General features: G+C 41.9%; 1 protein-coding gene across 7 annotated transcripts in view; it reads right to left on the bottom strand.

The window, feature by feature from the left end:
* FGGY (FGGY carbohydrate kinase domain containing) overlaps positions 1–21,724 on the bottom strand; it is a 405,123-nt gene that overhangs the window by 184,248 nt on the left and 199,151 nt on the right. For all 7 annotated transcript variants that reach the window (XM_090271656.1, XM_090271651.1, XM_090271649.1 and 4 more), the window contains one exon: positions 16,196–16,324. In XM_090271656.1, the coding sequence (XP_090127782.1) occupies positions 16,196–16,324 (129 nt within the window). The remainder of the gene's footprint in view (positions 1–16,195; positions 16,325–21,724) is intronic.

The following is a 21,724-nucleotide window of genomic DNA, read 5'->3' as shown; positions in this document are numbered from 1 at the left end:
AGGGTGTTATGGGTATTCTCATACATGTTTTGGGGGTATACATAGATACACAGTTTTGTTGGTCATATGCTCTATATACATATTATTTTTTACTCTTCCTTTGCTCTCCTTCAAAATTCTGTATTTTAAAGGGAATTTTTTAGTGATTTAAAAAATAACACTCTGTCCACCATCTCAAAGCACCTCTAGGGAAACCCAGGCTGTGTCCAAGTCAGTGCTGGCTCCTCGTGAGCTTTTTGCAGCGATGACTCCCTGGGCCTCCTCCACTACCGGCCAAGGCAGCAACTGGATGAGATCATATGAAGCAGCTGCCCCTTGCCAGGCCTTCCAGCTTCCATGTCACTGGGCATGGTCCCCCAAATGTGGCCAGTCCTTCTCGTCATCCTATCCTTTCCACATACTGCCATGCGCTTGCCAACCTTCAGCCTAAATTCTGGCAGGCCCGCAGGTATTCTTTCCTTCTTCATTCTGCCCTCTTTCAAAATGTGGCTGCGTGGCCTGTCTTAGCCAGTTTGGGCTGTTACAACAGACTACCATGAACTGGGTGGCTTAATCAAGAAACATTTATTTCTCACAATTCTAGAGAATGGACATCTAAGGCTGGCCATAATACCATGGCCAGATCTGGTGAGAGCCCTCTTCTTGGTTTACAGATGACTGCCTTCTTACTGCGCCTTCCAGCAGAGAAAGAAAGAGCAAGCTCACCTGTCCTTTTTTTGAAGGAGATAAATCCCATTCATGAGGGCCACCCCCTCATGACTAAATTATCTCCCAAAAGTCCCACTTCCTAATACCATCACATTGGGGGTTACAGTTTCAGCATATGAATGGGGGTAAAGTGGGCACAAACACTCAGTACATAACATGGTCCAAGGTATAGATGGAAGGAACTCAAGAGTCTCTAGTTACAGTAGAAGAGAAATTCCCTGAATTAACACTATGGAGACAGCAATAACTGATTATCAAATTTCAGCAGAAGTGGTTGGAATTCTACTTATCATATTAAGGGACGCTTATTGTTAAAACACACATACACAAATAGGTTGCCACTTTTATCACTAACATGTAGTCTGCACTATAAAATAGGATTTTGAACATAATTCCTCCTTTTCTTCATGACTTATGGTTATCAGTATAACAAGGTGGAAGCAGGAACTAACTTTATTAAGCAACGAATACAAGCCAGCATGTATATTTGCTCCTTTCTTGTGCTGATGTATTCTAAGCTCACTCCTAAAAAAAATCACTTCTCCCATGCCTGTTCAATCACTCATCTCTCTCACCCCACTCCCAAAGGGGATGATGTCATACTCACATCTACAACCCCAGGGCCTACCCCAGAGCTGCCCAGTGCTGGTACTCAACAACTTTTATTCCCCCTGAACTTTTTAATAAATGGTATCAATGAAGTATAACATGCATTAAAGGGCCACCCATTTTAAATATATACTTTAGTGAAGTCTCACAAAGTGAACACACTTAACCAGCTCCACAAATAAATCCCTCACGCCCTTTTCCAGACACCATGTTCACCAAAGAAGACCGCTATCTGGACATCTAGATCACAGGGTTTGCCTGACTTGGAATTTTTAAACCATTCAGTATGTTTTCTCTTGTACCAGCTGCTGTACTGCATGTTTATGGGATTCAATATGTTGCTTCTGTATGAGATTCTACTTTGTGAATATATCAATGAGTTATTTATTCATTCTACTTACTGATAGCACTTGGGGGTCTGTTTCTAGTTTTTGGCTATTAACAATTAATGCTATTCTGTGTATCCTTGGACATATGGTATTTTTGGTATACATTTGTGTTGGATATATATGCTTAAGATTGCTGAATCATCAAGTATGGCGATAGTACCAAACTCTTCGCCAATGTGGTGCACTAATTCCCACTTCCATTGCAATGCTTGAGCACTACAGGTGTTTCCTATCCCCACCAACACTTGGTATTATCAATCTTTTTAATTTTAGTCAACCTGGGTGGTGTGTAGAGGCATCACAGCATGGTTTTAAATGGGAATTTTCTAATGACTAATGAGGTTGAGAAGCTTTTCATATTTCATTATCCACTTGGATATCCTCTTTTCTGCAAAGCAATCCAAATAACTGTTACCATTTTTCTGTCAGCGTGGCTGTGTTTTTCTCATTAGATTGTCTTTCCCTTGGACCCTTCAGCTGCGAAGAGAGGGGGGGTCTGCTGCATGGGCAACAGCAGACCCTCCATATCACCCTGCCCAGGCTCTGTAGCTTCAGTTCCACTGGAGAGGACACTCCAGCGTCATCGCAAGATGTCGATTCAACACGGGAGGAGACAGATACCGTGTTACTCCCGAGTCGGACTGCACAGCCATTCTCGGCGGTGCAGATAGACTCTTAAGAAGCTACACCATCGTCTCTCGAGACGGACGGCTGCCGCCGCCGCCGACGATGTAGAAAGTCTTCATAGACTCTGGATACAAGTCCTTTGTTATATGTATTGCAAATAGCTTCTCCCACTTGGTGCCTTGTGCTTCCATTTTTTAAATGGCATCTTTTGATGAAAAGAAGTTTCTAACTTCAATGTAATCCAATTTATCAATTTTTCCTTTATGATACACTTATATTTGATGTCCTATTTAAGAAATATCTGCTTATCCAAAAGTCATAAAGATCTCCTATATTGTCTGTAGGAACTTTATTTTTGACATTCATATTAGACCTACAATATATTTGGAATTTATTTATTTAGGCCCCATGGCAGGGTAGGGGATGGGGGGTAATTTGATTTAATCCAAAAGGTATGCTACTTTTCTTTTACTATTTCCAAATAACACAATAGTGAAAGCTCTGCATAGCAAAATGCTCATTACTCAAATTTCAACAATGACCAATTAAGTCATGTAATGCAACAAAATCTCATTAAAAAGGAAAAAAAATAAACTGTTTGTTGTCCTGTATTTTGTTAGGATAAAATTTAAACTACAATAAGTGGAAACAAGAAAAAAAAAAAAAAGACAGCCAGACAGCCTCTAAGGAAAGAACCGATAGAGAACTTGTAAATTTGCTTTGACTTTTACTCTGGTTGAGGGAGGAACATGAAAAAATACAAACTATTAAAGCATTGAAAATCATTTTCACAATTCATGAAAGCACTAATCCAAAGTCAATTATCAGAAGTTAGATGGGAAGCCTTGGTACCCATCCCCCATTATTTTTGTTTTTATTTTTTTACCTTTTAACCCACTTCATACATTTCTCCCACCCTCCTCCCCCGACCTCTGGCAATCACCAATCTGTTCTCTGTATCTATGACCCTGGATTTTTTTTGTTATTGTTATTTTCCACATATAAGGGATACCTTACAGAATTTGTTTTTTGCTGTCTGACTCATTTCATTTAGCATAATGCCCTCAAGGTCTATGGATGTTGTTGCAAATAGCAAGATTTATTTTTTTATTGCTCAACAAGATTCTATTGTATATAAATTGTATATAAATAAATTCCAATAAATTCCATTGGAATTTATTTTTATGTATGGTATAAGGCCAGGGCCAAAAATTTTTTTCTTATATTGATATCCAATTAATGCAGGACTATTTCTTAAAAAGATAATCCTCTTCTCATAAGTGCCCATACATGTATGAGTCTGCTTCTAAACTCTTCTTCAATCTGTTTTCCTCTGGTTTATCTGTCTACCCTTGTCCCGATACCAGTATTATTATTTTACAACAAGTCTTTGTATCTGGTAGCAGTAAGTCCTTTCATTGTGTTCTTCTTTATTATTGGCCCTTCCCATACAAGTTAAAGATTTTCAATCTGATGAAATTCCTATTTCTCTTTCCTTGTCATAGCTCAAGTATGAAATCAATACCACTTTATGGGGGCAAATCTGCTGATCCACTCAAGCAAAGTGAGTTCAGACCCCTGCAATATCCCATGCATGCGTTCATCAGACATTTCCCACACAATATTATGACGACTTCCTTGCTTGTTTCTACAATTAGACGGTGAGCTCCTTGAAGACAGGGACTTTGATTTGTTTATATTTATATTTCTAGTCTCTAGCACAGTGTGTGGTGCTTAGTGAGAACATGTTACCTGTTGGTTAAAGAAAGGAGAAAAAAAATTTTTTTCACAGTCATCTATTGTTTCTTATTGTAAAAATCTTCCACATTTTACCTATAATTCTAAGTCAATAATGCTGGCTGACAGTCTGAGAATGGTCCTTGAACTTTCCCATAGTGTGTGTACTCTGTGACAAGTGTCATTTCAGATTTTAGAGGTCTTTTGTTTTGTTTTGAATATTTAACTTCAGGATTCATAGCTCTGCTTTAAATGAATGAGTTCACTGAGTATCTCCACACAAAAAATTTAATGAATGTCCAGCTTAGAAACCAAAAGCATTACTGACTGCCATGAAGTTAACAAATTAAATATCATCTTCTGCCAAACATAAGATAAAATTTATTTTAAATTTAAAGATATTTTCCTACACTTAATTTAGTAAAAGCTAGAAGAAACATAAAGATGATTCAAAATTTTAAACAGCTCTTGCCTAATCAATGGGTTTACAAAAAAAATCAAAGAAAATCTAATTTTCTGTCTTCTTTGCAAATTCCCTGTCTTCCTTTCCAGACCCACTGCCACCACCTATTTCAGGCTATCCCTTCTCCTTCACTCTTTCCTCTCCCAAATTATTGTGTATGAAATTACCTAAAGCCGAGCTTGGAATGAGCCTCTTACTTAAAACCACCTTCAGTGGCTTGCCGGTGCCTGGGGGAAGGGAAGGAAGCAGGAGCTTTTCAACATGGCGTTCAAGAACTGCTAGTCTGTCCCCACTATTTGGTCTTTATGATCCATCTTCCAGGAATCCCTTGTAGATATTGTAAGTGTTGGCCAAGCTCAAATGTTTACCATTCCCCAATCCCATTTTAGTGCCTTCACTTATGTTATTCTGTCCATCCAGAATACCCTACATTTCACTGCTTCCAGTGGAGAATAGACCTATTTTCCTGGGTTCAGTTCAAAGGCTATCCCTCCACTTCCCTGATGTTCTGGGGTTATCACTAGTCGTGACCTTGAGCAAGCTATTGGAGTTGATGAAATTATACATGTAGGCTATCCAGCACATTACTGTCATGTTAAAGTCACACAATGAATATTAGCATCTTTGTCTTCCCCTTGCCTGTTTCAGCTGAAACTTCTCCCTTTTTCAAATTCCTATAGCACTTAGTCCACAAGTTATAGCTCTGTTTCTTTATATTACTGTCTTTACCACAGTAACGAGTATAGTGCTTAGCATATTGTTTATAAACAAAACCATTAACTAATGCACATATTTTCTGGGTTAAGTGCTGGGGTCTGAAGTTACACAGATGAATATGACCAGATTCCATTGTTGACAGAAAGCTTTCAGTCTAAGTGGAGGAGACAATAATATAATCAAATTTTTAAATGTTTAAATGTTATTATCTATGTGCACATTAAGTGATAGAGATGTGCACATGGAAAGACTTACTAGGCCGCATGCACTGGGCTGGGCAATAACGTTATACCACAGTACAGAAGGCAGTGCGCACACAAGAGCCACATTATTTGGGCATATTTAATATATTTCACAAAACTGAATTGCGTGGAATTTTCTTTACAACTTTCAGCTGTGAGAGACCTGAATATAGAATAATGTTACTGATGGGAGAGACCCCCTCAGGTTTTCACAGTGGTGAGTCACAATGCTGGTGCACTTGAACTCTGTAGGCTATGTTCAGCTCAGGAACCTGTAGCAATACAAATCAAGAGCCTAACACATTCTCTATAAACAAAATGTAAGAGCCTCAGCTCTCTCTAGCTCTGAACTTTTGATTCAAAGATTCATGTTTTATTTTTTTAAGCTTTTAAATACAATCACCTATGGCTAACTCAGTTAACATGGGCTTGGGTGAAGCTTTATAACAGTAAGAGGGAGAGACCTGGAGTCTGACAGAACAAGGTTCTCCTCTCCATTCCATTGCAATAGCTGCCTGAGTCTAGGTAAGTCTCATTCTAATCTTTAAATGGCAGTGGTAAGAAAATACATGCATAAGCTTGTTGTCCGCATCAGTACTTTCTAGGAAAACACGTAGGCAATGCCTAGCTCATGATAAGAGTACCAGACAGGTACACTTAGGGCTTCTTTGACAGTCAATCCGTATAATATTTGGTCTTGTTCTCTTTCTGTTGCTTTCTGTTTTTCCCACCATTATTGTCTTTTTCCAAGAACCTTACCTTCTCATGATGTGCCTGGAATAGAACAGCTTTCAGCGAAGTTTTAGGCTTAATTAGCTCTAGGACCCACTTTTTCAGCTTTCTGGCAGTCTGAGGTGTCTATAGAATCTCCTCCAACACCGCATTTCAAATGAATCAATTTTTTCTTATCTGCATTCTTCATCGTCCAACTTTCACCTCTTTACATAACTGGGAACACAGGGTGTGAATGATCTTAGCCTTGCTCTCTAACGACACATCTTTGCTCTTGGTGATCTTTCCTGATTTGTCTATTGCTGACCTTCTGAGTCTTAGCCTTCCCTTTGTTTCTTGGCTGCGGTCTCCATTTGAATTGGTGACCGAACCAAGGTAAGCAAAATCTTTAACAATTTCAACATCTTCATTGTCTATGTTAAAGTTGTGTATTTCTTCTGTAGTCATGATTTTTGTCTTCTTGTTTACATGCATTTTTCATACATACATGCATATACACATGCATATATACAATGTACATAGAGATATGCACATGTTTATATGAGAGTTTATGAATTCTCACAGCAGGATAGAACTCCACAAGAGGAGGAACTATCTTTTTTCACCACTATATCCAACACATTATAACAATGCTGGGTATGTAACAGGAAGACACCACACAACTGTAAAATAATGGAACAAATCTTTGAATTTCTCTTGCCTACTGCAATCATTCATAATGTAAATCTGTGGAGATCATATTAACCATAACTAAACAAACATAGCACTGTTAAACATTGTTCTAAGCACTTTACAGATATTGAGATACTAGCTTGTTTATTCTTCAAAGAACTTGGTGGAGCAGGTACTATTACTGTTCTCATTTCATCAATGGGGAAACGGAGGCACAGAGTGTCAGGTAACTCCCCAATTAGAACCAAGATTTGAATCCTTTATGTGTTCTTAACTATGTATTATGTTTCCTTAAGATTGCTCATTTTCATCATCTTCAGAAGCGAAATTCTAACATCAAAGTCAAAGTACAGAGAACGATGAGGATTAGAATTACAGAGAGCTGGAGTGAGGGTGATGCTGCTGAATGATATAACTAAAGACTAGTTCAATTTTTCTATATTTCAAGAAGTTTTTCTTCTTAGTCCAGACTACACTGGCTGCATGGTGCCATGAGGAAATCCCTAGATCCCAGTATGCTGAAATCAAAAAAGTATTTCTCTTCACTGTTTAAAATAACTTACATGAATGCACAGTAAGAGAAAAGTGGAAAACCAGGAAATTAGCCAGGCCCATGGAGAGATGATAAGGAAGCAACCAGCAGTTCAGATGTGAGGCTGCGCTGAGGGGTGATAACTGGAGATGTGCATTTTCCCACCAACAGCTGCTGACGTGCGAGCCCCAAAGTAAACATTAGTGTTCAGGGATATTAAATGGACGTGAAGCACCATGTGCTAAGTTTCTGTGCCATGAAAAACAGTGGGCTTCTGGGGTCAGCCTACTCTTGTGAGCAGTGACGTCAGTGCAATACTAGACTCTGGGCCCCCAAACAAACACTTTCCCAGCAGTCTTCTACCTTTTGAACTTGGAGTGGGAAGTCTTCCTAACAGGTGGCTGGCAGTATGGGAACCTGGGGCTGGGTCATTCTGTGTTTTTGCTTCCATTCCCAAGCTCAGCGAAGGAAAACAGCAGCTCATCTTCTCAGTCATATGTAATTACATGAGAGAATAAGAAGAATCTTCTGGTCAAAAACTCCCTCTGAATAATAGATAAGTTTTTGAAGCTGATGAGTTGGTCAGAGACTTGCCTGAAATCAGGAGCTTGGGGTACAGAACTCCCATTGGGTGAAGACATTCTGCTCCATTTTCTTGGTGGCATTTGCTTCATGGTTTGAAACAAAAGCTGCACCAAAGCCCATGTGAAGTCATGGGGAGAGACATAACAGATCAGGGTTTGAGTCTTGATCCAACCCTTCCTGATCCTGTAACTTTGGGCAAATCTCTTTACCTTCCGGATATCAGTTTACTGGACCATTACAGGAGATAAAAATACCTGGGCGATGGTTTGAAAATGGCAAGTCACCACACAGATGAGATTAATATGAACTTTATCTAACAAAATTAACATCAACTTTAATATCACTGATCTCCCTACTGTCGTCTGTCGGCAGCTGTCCGTCTCGAGAGACGATGGTGTAGCTTCTTAAGAGTCTATCTGCACCGCTGAGAATGGCTGTGCAGTCCGACTCGGGAGTGACACGGTATCTGTCTCCTCCCGTGTTGAATCGACATCTTGCGATGACGCTGGAGTGAACTCTCCAGTGAAGCTGAAGCTACAGAGCCTGGGCAGGGTGATATGGAGGGTCTGCTGTTGCCCATGCAGCAGACCCCCCCTCTCTTCGCAGCTGAAGGGTCCAAGGGAAAGACGGAGTCAATACAGCTTGGCTTCAGGTGCGCCGCAGGAGTTGCCGGTGTTGACTACAACGTCAAACCACCTTAGGGACTCCGGCTCCGGATTTTCTGTCGGGGTTTACTCCCTTAGCCTTTCCCCTGAAGAGGTATGCCGCAAGGCAGCGGAGGTTTTTTGGAGTCAGAGTTTTCCTTCTCTGATGTGCCCTGACTGGAAGATCGAACCAGCGACACTTAGCTCGCAGGCCGACGCTCAATCCACTGATCTCCCTACTACACAGTCAAAAAATAGCTAGCCTGGTTTAACAAGCCTGGTTTTATTTCCCACGACTGATGGAGCCTCAGACGCCCAGGATCATTTCCTTTTCCTAATTTGGAGATGGTGCAGCATAATGGGGGCGGGGCCCCTGGCTGATGAGTTAGGACGCCCAGTTTCTAACTTCAATTCTGATTGTGATGTGCTAGAGAAAGCTGGATGACTCACTGTTTTTCTGGGCCTCAGCTTTCCCATCTGCAAGTTGAAGACTCTGGTACAGAAAATCTTGGCGCAACCTTTTAGTTCTAAAGCCTTTGATCACTCATTATCCAAACAGAAGCACAGGTACCAAACTACAGATGTTACCATTTCAGGGCAAGAGACAATTCTATATCCTGAGGTATGTGGCACAAGATTTAGAGATGAGTAGGACTGGGTAGGACAGATGGAGCTGTCTGTAGCCCCACGGCTCCAGACTCTTCCCAACTTTCTGACCACAGAGAAAAACTGGTCTCCTGGCTAAAGCCAGTCCTTCACAGTTCAGAGAAGCTCAGATCTTCAGGGAAGCCTAGGGGCCTGGGAACAGGAAACCCAAAGCTCTCCATCCCACAAGTGTCCTCTCTGGCCCTTGCCACAGCTCCTGCAGCTGCTCAGGTCTCAGACAGTGATGGTTCTCGTTAAACTAAACCTCAACTGAAAACGATAAACTCAAAATCACATTAACAAAGTCCTCCTCCCCCATGCTGATCCACATCCAGTAACTCCCGGAATTGTCCTTGCTCTATCTGCTCCGAAACTGACACTGCTTTTCTCCTTCCAAATTCCCTGGCATGACTTTATCTGCTCTTCTAATCCCCCTCCATTGCTTACAGACCGTCTGTCTCTTTGGGTCCACCTTCTCTTTCTTGTTGGATACGCTCCCTCCTGCTCCAAGATCCTGGCCCCAAGCCTGGGCCTGGCTCCTTCTCAGCACAGTTCGGGTTTGGTCTGGTTTGTCTACTTGGCAGCTGCGCATTACTTCTGCTTCTGACCCGTGTGCCTAGTGCCAACCTGTCCCACAGGCTGTCTCATCTGGGTACTAGGTTACATCTTCCACCTTGTAACTACACTCCTCGGTAGGAGCCTAGAAATCTATATTTTTAATAGGCTCCTTCACCGAAATTTAGCAATCCTTGTGTCTGAGCTTTCGAAATCCTCTCATATTTATTATCTTAATTAACTCTCTGATTTCTTGAGGACTGAACTGGGTTGCATGCTGAATGAGGAGCACACGGTAGGAAAACTGAAATAAGTGCAAAGTTTTACAGAAACACAGAGTAGGGAGTGATTCTTTTTTTCTAAGAGTGGGCCTGAGTTTGGAGAAGCATCCACAGCAGAAGTGATATTTAGAGTGAGTGCTGACGCATGAGTGGGACTGGCTGTCTAGATGGGGAGAGGAGGGGAAGCTGCCCCAAAACAAGCGAAGTGCACGAGCAGAGGCAAGGATTGTGTGTGAGGTGTTGAAAGGACAAGTTGTGCAGTGTAGCTTGACTCTTGGGAAGACTGATGGGGTGGGACTCACCCTGTACTCCTTATTCCACAGTCTTCAGTTCTACTTTCTTATCTTTTCACTGAGGACTTAATTTCACAAAATGTATTTTGACAAAGTACTAATATATTAGCAGAATCCTTACTTTGGGCTGCTTTTTAGTTTCTAAGAAAATCAACTGAATTTATAAAGGGAAATAATATCGATGGAGATGGTTTGGTTTAAAGTAGGGTTTAGCAGCATCCCTGGCCTCTACCTCCCACAGTCAGTACCATTCCCCTTTTCCCCAGACATTGCCAAATTCCCCCGAGGGGGTTGGGAGGGAGGGTAAAATCACTCCTGGTTGAGAATCACAAGTATAGAGTAGGGAAAAGTATGATTCTGGAATCAGACTCAAGTTCGAATCTTGCCATAACACTAGTTATGTAATTATAGAAAATATTATGTATCCTGCCTTTAATTTCCTCATGTACAGAATGGGAAATAACTTGTATTCCTTGGAGGATTATTATGAGAAGCAAGAGACAAAGTATGTTAAGTGTCAGGCAGAGTATTTGCCACATAGAAGGCAAGTAAGAAAGTCATAGTAGTAACAGTACCAATATGAGTAATGGTTCTAATACTTGTTTTTATTAATGATGATGTTGTTGGTATTAGGAAAAAAGCATAATTGGTGTTTAAAAGTTATAATGAGTAAATAAATCTCAGTTTACCAAAGAGCAATAACAGGGCAAGAAATGTAATTACATCAACGGACATCACTTTCTCTAGAAATTCTTTCATAATTCTTCACATCTCAATTTTGGGCACATTCTATGGTTTTCCAAAGCTTTCCATACTTGGCACATATAATTGCAAATGTTTACTTAATGTTTATTTTCTCTACTAGACTACAAACTCCCAGAAATCCAGTTCTCTTTCATACCTACCTCACACCCCATCAACTAGTAAAATGGGCCATCGATTAATGTTTATTGAAAGACTTTCCTTTTTAAATATTTGTTACTTGTTCAAATGACAGTTTAAGGATCAAATCCAGTAGAATGGATCACAGTTTAATTAAAAAGCCATTCCATAGAGCAGAGTGATTAGAAGTGCGGGCTCTGGAATCAGACAGCATGTGTTGAAATCAAGCATCTGCCCATACCATGTGGATTTGGGCAAGACGGGTTGTCTTTGTGAGCTTCACCATCTCGTTTCACAAAGGGTACAGAATAATAGTATGTATAAAGTACTGCGTCTAGATGACTGATAACAGTGAGAAAGCAAAGTACCATACTTTATAGTTCACTGGAACAAATTATGTTTTGTTTTAGAAGGGCATGGACCTGAAGCTCTTTATGTGAGACTGGCTGAACCAATTCTTCTGCAATTAAGAAAAGGAAGATGAAACAAAGAAAGACATTCAAAATCTCCATTTTGGTTTGACTCTGCAACTCAGATGAGCAATTAAAGCCAATTCAACATCTGACAAAGAATCAGTATCTGGAATCAAAGAATGATGCTAAACCTAGGCACAGTTTGCTCTTGACCAACACTTGCTAATGTGATAAGAGGACAAAGGACACTGGTTTCTAGACATCTAGGAGTGGATCATGGAGTGCTCGAAGCAAGCTGTTTTTGCTTCACGAAGAATTGGGTCAGGTGTAGGAAATAACATTCCTTCACTCATTCACTGAATATGCATGAGTGAAAGGTCTTCCATGTGCTGGGCAGGGTTGCTGGGATATAAGGATGAAATGACACAATGCTTTCTCTCAAAGAGTTTACATACTGGTAAATGAGAAGAGTTTGCACACACAAAATTGGATAATATGTACAGTAACAGGGGCAAGTGCAAGACACAATCAGAGCAAACAGGAAAAAGTACATAAGTCAGTTTGGGGGAGCCAGGGAAGGCTCCCACAGGAGATAGTACCAGATTAAAGATTTGGTAGATAGTCAGGAGTTCATCTGATAGACAAAAACAACTGAGAGGAGAGGGGCCTGAGACAGAAATCAGGTTGTTACTGCCTTTCCGGACAGCTAGGGTGCTGGAGCCAAGAACAGACCTGGAACAAAGTTTACGCTATTTTTACAAGCTAGAAAAATATCAGCAGCAGGAGCCCTGGCCAGAACCACCCCCACAAAGAACAAATGAAGCTCATCCTATCTTCTGGCTGTCTGCTGGGGAACTTACTAACCAGCACCTTAAGAACAAAATGTTCTTTTATCTTTCGTTTTCATTTCTACAAAGCCCTTCCTCTTCTTTTTCCAGAACTGGATAAAGCATGGGTTGAGTTTTACTTGCTTCTTTGATCTTGATCCTCTAGTCCCAGGCTTCTCTTGAGAATGAGAGTCCAGGAGGATTTCTCCACAGCAGAGTGCTGGCCCCTCCTACCAGTCAGAATGTGGAGGCCAAGGGGGGGCCAGGCCAGGTCAGCATTTGATGGAACCATAACTGTCGGGCTTGTTTTTGTGAGGCCTGGATGGCATCCAATTCTGACCTCCAAAACTGGAGTCTCACCCTGACATTCAATGATCTCTTAGAACGGAATTTATCTAACCATTTCTTGAGGTTGTTTCTGATCTCTAAGTATACAGCACCTTAAAGTGGTGAACACTGCATTCTGTTACAGAGAGCCTTGGAAGAACAGCTAGTGCCTACCCAGGGACAGCAGGTGGAATCCGGAAGCCTGAGGTTCTTTTCCAACTGCCTCTCCAAAGGGAAGAGAGCTCTCCTGGTACCCTTCTTCCCAGGGTAGTAATTCAGAGAACTTCCATTTACAAAGCCCCTACTTATGCCAAGCACTGTGGTTCTGGAGTTAAGAAAACCAAAGAGATACCTCAGTATTGCGTGCCTACTATGCGCCAGATGTTATGCCAGCTGCCTTATCTACTTACATCATTAGCTCTCCTAACAGCCCTGTGAGGGGGCCCCTGCTCTCTCTTATTGCAGAAGAGGAAAAAGAAGTGTGAAGAGGTATGATATCTGGCCCAAGGTACACAAGTAGGGAGAATAGGAATTTATATCCAAATATACAGACTCTGTGTTCTGAGTCTGTATCACGGCATCTGAAACTTTTATTGTTGAGCTACAAACATGCAGACCGGGACAGAACAGCCAGGATTTTCTCTCCAGAAAGAGTGGGCCTTTGTCTGCTGGGTCCACTGCTGATAATCCCCAGTGCCCAGACCAGTAACGGCCATGTTTACAGGCATTCAATATATATTTCAATGACCATGTGGTTGGACAAGTGAATAAACTTTTTAAGACTTTCAGGGCCTCTGTTCTTCTGCATATCCTGGTGGGGGCACAGGCTGACAGGAAGTGAGAGTGAATGCTCACTCCCAGGCCTCCTCTCCTTCCCAGACATGTAATCCCAAAATGGCTGTTAGGCGAAGGGGAGAGGTGGAGGCAGAGGAGGGATAAGGCTAAAACTTAGTCACAATAGTTAAGCAGGTCTTTACTGTCCCACGGTCACTGAGAATCCCTTCCCTGTTCCCTTCCCAGCCACTGCTGGCCCCTAAACTCATCCAAAATCCTTCTATCTTTCCACTTAAATAACTTACTTTTGGAAAACATAAGGGGAACTCTAACTTAAGAGCATTTGTATTTTAAAGGAAACAAAAGGCCTCACCCAAAGCCTCCAAGGGTAAAATTTCTTGCACTGATTTAGGAAAAGAACGGGGTCATTCAATGGCCTGCGCTCCTCCCAGTGCAATGCCCCCTACACTCTGGAGTGCCTGCGGGTCCCAGGTGCGCGCAGGGAGCAGTCTCCTCCCTGGAGGGCACGGTGAGTCCTGGGCAGGAGGGAGGCCTGAGCCACTAGCACGGACATCAAGCCCTGAAGCTCCCCAAGGGGGAGCCCTCTTTCTTTCAGCCTAAGGTGGTCCCAGCCCGGTGCTTGTCCCCTAGGCGGGGATGTGGGGGTGGGGAGTGGATAATTGTGGCTGTCGCCACAGGGATAAGTGAAAAGGCATGATGGAGAGAGCTTCCCTGACCGCAAACACGATGGAATGTCAGGATGACTAGGGGACAGGAACCAATCTAGATTACAAGTTCTCTCTGCCTGTCCTTAAAAACCCAAATCATGACATTCCAATCAAAAGCACACACTGCTCATACTGGAAGGGGCGAGAAACACCCTTGCCTATAATCACTATTACCTACCATTCAACCGATTCACACATAGTATTGGCTGTTCACTATTTCTCAGGCACTATGCTTGATCCTAAATACACAGAGATGAGTAAGACAGACAGACACATTCACAGACCACTGAGAACTACCCTACGCTGCAAGTCCATGGACTATGTAGAAGAGCAATACACGGCTTAATAATCTGCCACATAAAGAAACAGATTAATTTTCGCCCTACAGGGTAAGGCCATTTCACCTTAGTCTTGCCTTCACGTGACTTGATTCACTTAATAAATTGATAAAGCACCTACAGGAATCAGACACAGGGCTCTGCACGGGTGATACGAGATGAATAATATAACTCCCTGTCCTCGTCTAGTGGAAAAGATAAGCAGATAAAACAGTAATTACAACAAAATGTGATCATTTCTTCAGCAGGGGTAGGTAAAAGTGCAGAAAGAAGAACAACCTAAGGAATTCCTAAATAAATCCGAATGCTCCATGGAAGACTATGCAAAAGAGAAAGCACCTGATAGGAGCCTTTGAGTCAGAGCAGGAGTGGAGGACCAAGCAGGCTGGGGAGAGAAATGCATGTGCAAAGACACAGAGGTGTAAAGCACCGACGGAGTTTTGGGAACACAATTCTATGTGAGTATTTAAAGATTAGGATATCTTTCAAACTTCTTCTTTTTCTGACTCTGATCCATGGTGAGAAATTCCCTTTCATCATGGCCCAGTATACGCATGCACAGAGACATACAATGGAAAAAAAGTTCATAGAACACGGCTTTTTCTGTGAGATGTATTCTGTTTTCTACTCTGGTCTACTCTGTTCTGTAAATTCAGTGGTCATGATCTACTAAATTGACTTCATGAGGTCTGAACCATAATTTAAAAAAAGAAAAAAAGGCACCATTAGAAAGAAGAAAAAAAGATATGGCTATATTTGAAGTGAGAGATGTTGAGAATCTGAGCAACCCCCATCAACACCCCTCTCCAAAGTGCAGTGAGGATAAAGAAGAGAACAGAGTTATCACACTTCTCTGTAATCCTTATCTCATTTTCTGCCTTCCCATTAAATTTTGGGGAAGAGACTTGATTTTATTTTAAATCCACTGTGCCCCAGCACCATGATTGAGACACAGTAAGTTTTCAATGGGTCTTTGAAATAATGAGTACATAATACATGAATGCCAGGTGTGAGAGTTATTTAGGAGATTAAATCAAGATTACACTCAGGTAAGTGGATATAAGATATAAGTAAATATATTATGAAATAAATCCATCTGACTTGTAAGAGTTTTGGAACACTGTTAGAAAAAACAATATAGTTTAGTATACCCTCGTCATACTTGCTAGTTGGAAGTTAAAACAGCTTTCTCAAATTTTCAGTAAACCGAAGAACCATCAACATATTGGTTCGATCATTTTTTCCTATTATTATTTATGAAGAAATTAATAAAATTATAAATAAATTCTATATTTGATTAAAAGTTCTATAATTCTATCCAAATGCCTAACTGTGGAAAGGTTTTTTTATTATTATATCTTGAATCACCAGCCCTTGATCTTTACTTTATAAACAGCATTGGGGTATCTTTGGTTCTGGGGAATAATTCATGTGAGAACAGCGTTGATAGTGGACATGCAGTAGGAGGTAATTACCTAGTCCTCCTGCATGGGCATCAATAAGTGAGGCTGCCACAGCAATTCCAGCAGGAAGGCCGAGGTCTTTCGCTGCCTCTGGTGTAAGCCCATTTCCAAGAGAAGCTCCAGGAGGTAGCACTTGGTTTCCTGGGTAGAAAGGAGAAAAAACAAACACCTGTCAGTTTGAAAAATACAAAAGCAGACCTCAGGTTTTCTTAAGAGGGCCCCTCCGCAACCTCCCCTTTCCTCTGCATTTCCTCAACTTCACAAAGATAGCAACCATGCAGCCACAAACAGTCTCTTTGCTATTTTGGTGACAGGTATATGTTCTTGACTCTTATGGATCATGTTCTGGGGTGCTTTGCAAAGTAAGGTGCTCTAAGACATCTTTCAAACTGAAGAAACACTCCATTAATAGGAAATTCCAAAAGATATGAGGGTGGGCCAAAAAAAGACAAAAAAAAAACAAAAACCACAATTACCATCTGGAGAGAGGGCCCCTTGTAGTACAGGCTTTCCCCGCTAGGTGAGTGTTCTAGGAACCTATCTGTATTAGTGTACCAGCTGGCATTGTTGTGAGAGGATGCATACGGCTTCAGCAAATTTTTTTTATGACTCTTCCAAAGTCTTTGCCCATTTCATGATGGGTGATTTATGAGTGTACCTCCCCACATCATGTTGAGTGTTCAGCAGTTTTTGACCAAAACAGCCTGACCCCCGTGACCCACCCTCCTTGGTACATCAGATGATCTTGCCCTGAGAGACTATGTTGTTGTTTCCCTGATGACAAAGTCCTCAAAGGGAAACACTTCGCTGATGTGGAAGAGGTGAAACAAACAAACAAAAAGGCAGAAGCACTAAACAGCATCAAAATCAATGAATTCTAAAACTGTTTAGAACAGTGGAAAAACCATCTCAATAGGTGTATTGCATCAAATGGAGAGTACGTTGAAGGTGACTGGAGTTTAAACATGTAAGAAAAATATACAAATTTTTATAAGTAAGTTCTGGATTTTGGGGTCCTCCCTTGTATATACTCAGTGGCCTCTTAAAGACTACATTAAAATGGTCAAACTGTTTCCTCCTAACAGAGCAGCTCTGACAGCATACCAGCATACATTTTATACACACACACACAGTTCACACATCCATACACACTTCCTGATGAACATATATCCCTAAGAAAGTTGATAAAATTTACTCATATAGTTGCTTCCCATCAGAAAATAAAGAAGAAGATAACTTTGCTCTAGTAAAGAATGCCTTAAGTTTTTCTCAGTTGGAAAAGAAAGTCCAGTCTAAACTTCACAAGGTTGCTACTTACACAACCATGGAATACAATTTGAATGGCGTTCTTTGGAGTTGTGCAATGTAATGACCCTGGTATTTCAAGTGACCTTGAATTCCTGCAGTCACTCAGGCCTTCAGTTAAGAATTTATTGATTGTCTTGCTTTGCGTGGGTGCTGTGGCACTGCAGAAGGTAGTCCTTGCCCCCAGTCTAGTTAGGGAGATGAGAGCGGGTCACAGAGAACCATGTAAGTCATAACAGAATGAAGAGGTCCATCTGTTCCCAGGTGTTTAGCAGAGGATAAGCACTCCCTCTCCCTCTTCACTGCTAAGGAATTTATAATAAGTATTTTAGCAGTACAAGGAGGGGTGGGGGTAGAGTGAGATAAATCCTAAGATTCCTCTGAGCTCCAAGATTCTATGATCTTGAATGTGCGGTCAGCAATTTGCTTGGTGCTGAGATACCTACCACTTGTTAATTGTTCCCTGGAGGTCCAGGGATGGGCAGAGGTGCTTCAGGTCTTCTGGGGGTATAGTTGAGGGTGGGGGCTAGAAGGAGGGAGAGGGTGAATAGCTCACCAACCTCCTCTAATTGGAAACAAAGCACTTCCATGACACGTTTTTATCCATTTTAGGTAATAGGTTTCTTTCTATAATTGAATTTGAAAAAAGTTGAGCTAAGAAAAGAAAAACTGAAACCACTGCAATGGCTTCTAAAGGTTCATTATCCAATAATGGCAGCCACAAGGCACAAGTGGATCAAGCATTTAAAATGTGGCTGGAGCCCTGGCCACATGGCTCATTGGTTGGAATGTTGTTCCATGGACCAAAAAGTTGCCGGTTCGTTTCCTGGTCAGGGCACATGCCTACCTGATGGGTCTCATCCCCAGTTGGGATGCGTATAAGAAGCAACAGGTTGATGTTTCTCTCTCACATCGGTGCTTCTTTCTCTCACCTTTCCTCTCTCTATATAATCAATGTATCAATAAAAAAATTTTTTAATGTGGCTAGAGTAACTATGAAGCCAAATTTCTCAATTAATTTCACTTTAAATTTAAAAACTGATACTTAATTCAGTTAGTAAAATGTTTCAAGTACATTTGGAACAAGTTGGGTGTGCAAATCTACTTTTCAATGTTAATTTTAAAAATCTAAAATCCAGTATTTACAATAGAAATTTAGTGTCTGAACTGAGATATAATCAGTAGAAAATATACACCAGAGGTAAAGTACAGAAAAATAAATGTAAAAGATTTCATTAATAATTTTATAGCAGTTACATGTTGAAATGTTTTCAATTTATTAAGTTACAGAATATGTTACAATTAATTTCACCTATTTCTTTTTACCTTAATGCAACTACTAGATAAGTTTAAGTTTCATATGTCGTTCATATTATATTTCTATTGGATTTCTAAGGCTGAGATGCTGAAATGTTGGGGGGGGCACAAGGAGAACCTCTAGTCTGCTCTGGATGCCCAAGCCAGCAAAAAACCTGGAAGACAGCAGCGCCCTGAGCTGCGGACAGTCTGGCTCTGGGCGCTGTCTTACTTGTGTCACTCTGCCTCACAGTAACAGCACATACCAGACGGCATTCCCATTTGCTGATCACTTTTGTGCCAGGACTGTGCTAAGGACACATCATGCATTTTCCCACTTTGTTGTCACAATAATCCTACGTGAAGGGTACTCTTACTGTCCCCATTGCACAGATGGATGGGGAGAGTCACGCTTATCAAGGGAAAATGAATTCCCCACGGTCACACAGGCCATGGATTCCACTCTAATACCTGTGTACTTTCTTATTCAATACATTACATTTGGGTGCAGCTGTTTTTTAAAAAAAATATTTTTAAGTGAATGAAGCTACCAAGAGAAGCATTTTGGGGACAAATATTATGTGTTTAAAAAGTAGCACCATTTGCAAACCATTCCCACTACAGGCATACCTCACTTAATTGTGCTTCACTTTATTGCACTTCACAAATGTTATGTTTTTTTAAAAAATGGAGGCAAGACCCACCACTAGCAAAAAAATTATCACTCATTTTATTACAAAACTCGACGTTCCTTATTATGATACTTGATTTATGGCAGTGGTTTGGAACCAAACCTGCAATATCTCCGAGGTTGTCTGCATATTCAGATTTTTTTAAAGGGTTAATTTTCATAGGAAGGTATAAATGGGAACTCAGTTTAACCTTCATCCCTGATCTTCACAAATATAAAAGGTGTAATTTTCACTTAAAAAAATAAAATGTTCCAGACAGGAGGAGGATAAGCAAGGTGTCTTCTGGACGGTAATTTAGGAAGAAGCCTGCTGAGGCACAGGGAGAGCCCTGGGCTTGCAGTTGGGAGTTCTGGGTTCAAGTCCTATGCTGGAGGACCCCAGGTAGATTTCTCAGCAGAGGCAGCATCTTGAGCAAAGACCAAGACAGATGGGAGACTGCCAACAGGGCCAAGTAAACTGAAACATATGCTGGGGTGAGGACCAGCAGCGGTGGAGGAGACGGACAGGGCTGGAGAGGGAGGAGAGGACAGAGCTGCATTGTTGTCCAGACTGGGGTGCTGAACTTGACCAGGAAGGCCATGCTGAGCTTCTGAAGGAGCATTAAGCCAGGGAACGAGGTGACTGGATTTGCGTATTTTTAACGATCTCTCTGGCACATGGTAGCAGAGGACAGAAGGAGGTAAAGGAAAACAACTGTGAAGCTATTTCGGTAACGAAAGAGAAGAGACAAGGGCCTTCATTAAGTTATTAGCAGGTGAGATGCAGAAATAGAGGCAGATAGGGAAGATTGTGTGGAGCAAGAAAGGACAGCTCATGGTGGTTGCTTAGATATGGGGAGTGTGGCAGACAGGAAGAGGTCACTGCCTGGTCCCCCAGTAAGGATGGACTTGCTGCCCCTGCGGGCAGTGAGGTTAGCAGACAGCTTCTCAGGCCGCCCTGACGAGGTGCTGTATTTCTCAGGGCAGCCATGCCTGGTGACTTAGCAAAGTGGGGACACAAGGGTTCTGGTGGGCACCCCTTGCTCAGAGCACTCTGCTGCATCGGCCAAGGCGCTGTGGGACTGCATCGTGGTTCCGCTTCTCCCTCTGCCCAACCCTACTCACTCCCCTTCCTTTCCCTGGCGGCAACCCCTGACAGACATCTTAAGCCCCCAAAGCCGGCACAGCCTCTGCCTCCAGAGAGCCCAACCTAGGGCAGCAAGCCAGGCCTTGTCCTCAGTCCAGTGGTCTAGGAATGAAAATAAACATGCACAAGGCTTAACATCCCTCCTTTGAACTGGAACCACTGCCTTCAGGAGTAGTCTATCTGGACCCCAAGCAGGAAGAAGCTTTGTTCTCTAGAGACCAAGAGGAAACAGTCTGGCATAACACAGCAAGATGTCAATAGTGAGCCTCTGGGAGAAATCGCCCATCAGACCACACTTGAAGTTCATCTGCCAGAGATGCACTAAGGGGACTAGAAGAGCTGTCAGAGGCAAGCTTCGGTGCATCTTGACAACTCTTCCAGAAATAATCCTCTTTCCACCATAAAATTAAATTATTCACAGCATCGGTTTTCCCAGAGTTAATCAGGGTTTCACAGCCTCTGCATTTGCAGTCTCTTCTAGTCTTCGTTCAACCACTCATATGTGCATTTTAACAAACATTTCAGTAACAATAATAATAGTAATAATGGTCCCATATATTTTCACCTACCTTATGTCAAGATGTAAGTGTGGGGTATAAATGCATGAGGTAACTCTGACCTCAAAAGACTCCCAGTGTTCTGTGCGAACTGAGGCTCTTGGGCCCATGTATATAAAATGCTTTAAAGGTGGATGTGGTGTTCCCGGAGCGCTGAGAGGGGACAGTGAGGTTGGCCCCCGGGGAGTACAGGAAATCAAGATGAAGGTGACATTTGAGCCTGGTCTGGAAAGACAGGTGGCAGCTTGCTGGTTTCAGAGCTTTAATGCTCAGGGGAAATGAATGCCATTAGAGCAAAAATCAGGTTCACTGTAGAGAGCCCCAAGGGACACGGAGTGTTCGAGGCATTCAGTATGCTGGCACAAAGGACACCAGGGAGGAGTGGGGCAGTTTGGCTGGCTAACAAGAGAGGCAGCAGGGGACCTCAGGCAGGACAAGGGGGTCCAACTAAGGCAATGAGGCCCCACCAGCTGACAGCTTTGGGCGCTCGGTTTGTTTTTTAAGAAGATAAACCTGAAGTGTGGAGAAAAGCTAGAATGGGAAACAGTTTTTATCTTTAAAACCAC

The sequence above is a fragment of the Furipterus horrens genome, unplaced genomic scaffold (genome assembly GCF_987537825.1).
Source record: "Furipterus horrens unplaced genomic scaffold, mFurHor1.1.pri manual_scaffold_3, whole genome shotgun sequence".
Lineage (NCBI taxonomy): Eukaryota > Metazoa > Chordata > Mammalia > Chiroptera > Furipteridae > Furipterus > Furipterus horrens.
Note: the sequence above shows the minus strand (reverse complement) of the source record. Positions and strands in the feature narration are given on the sequence as shown.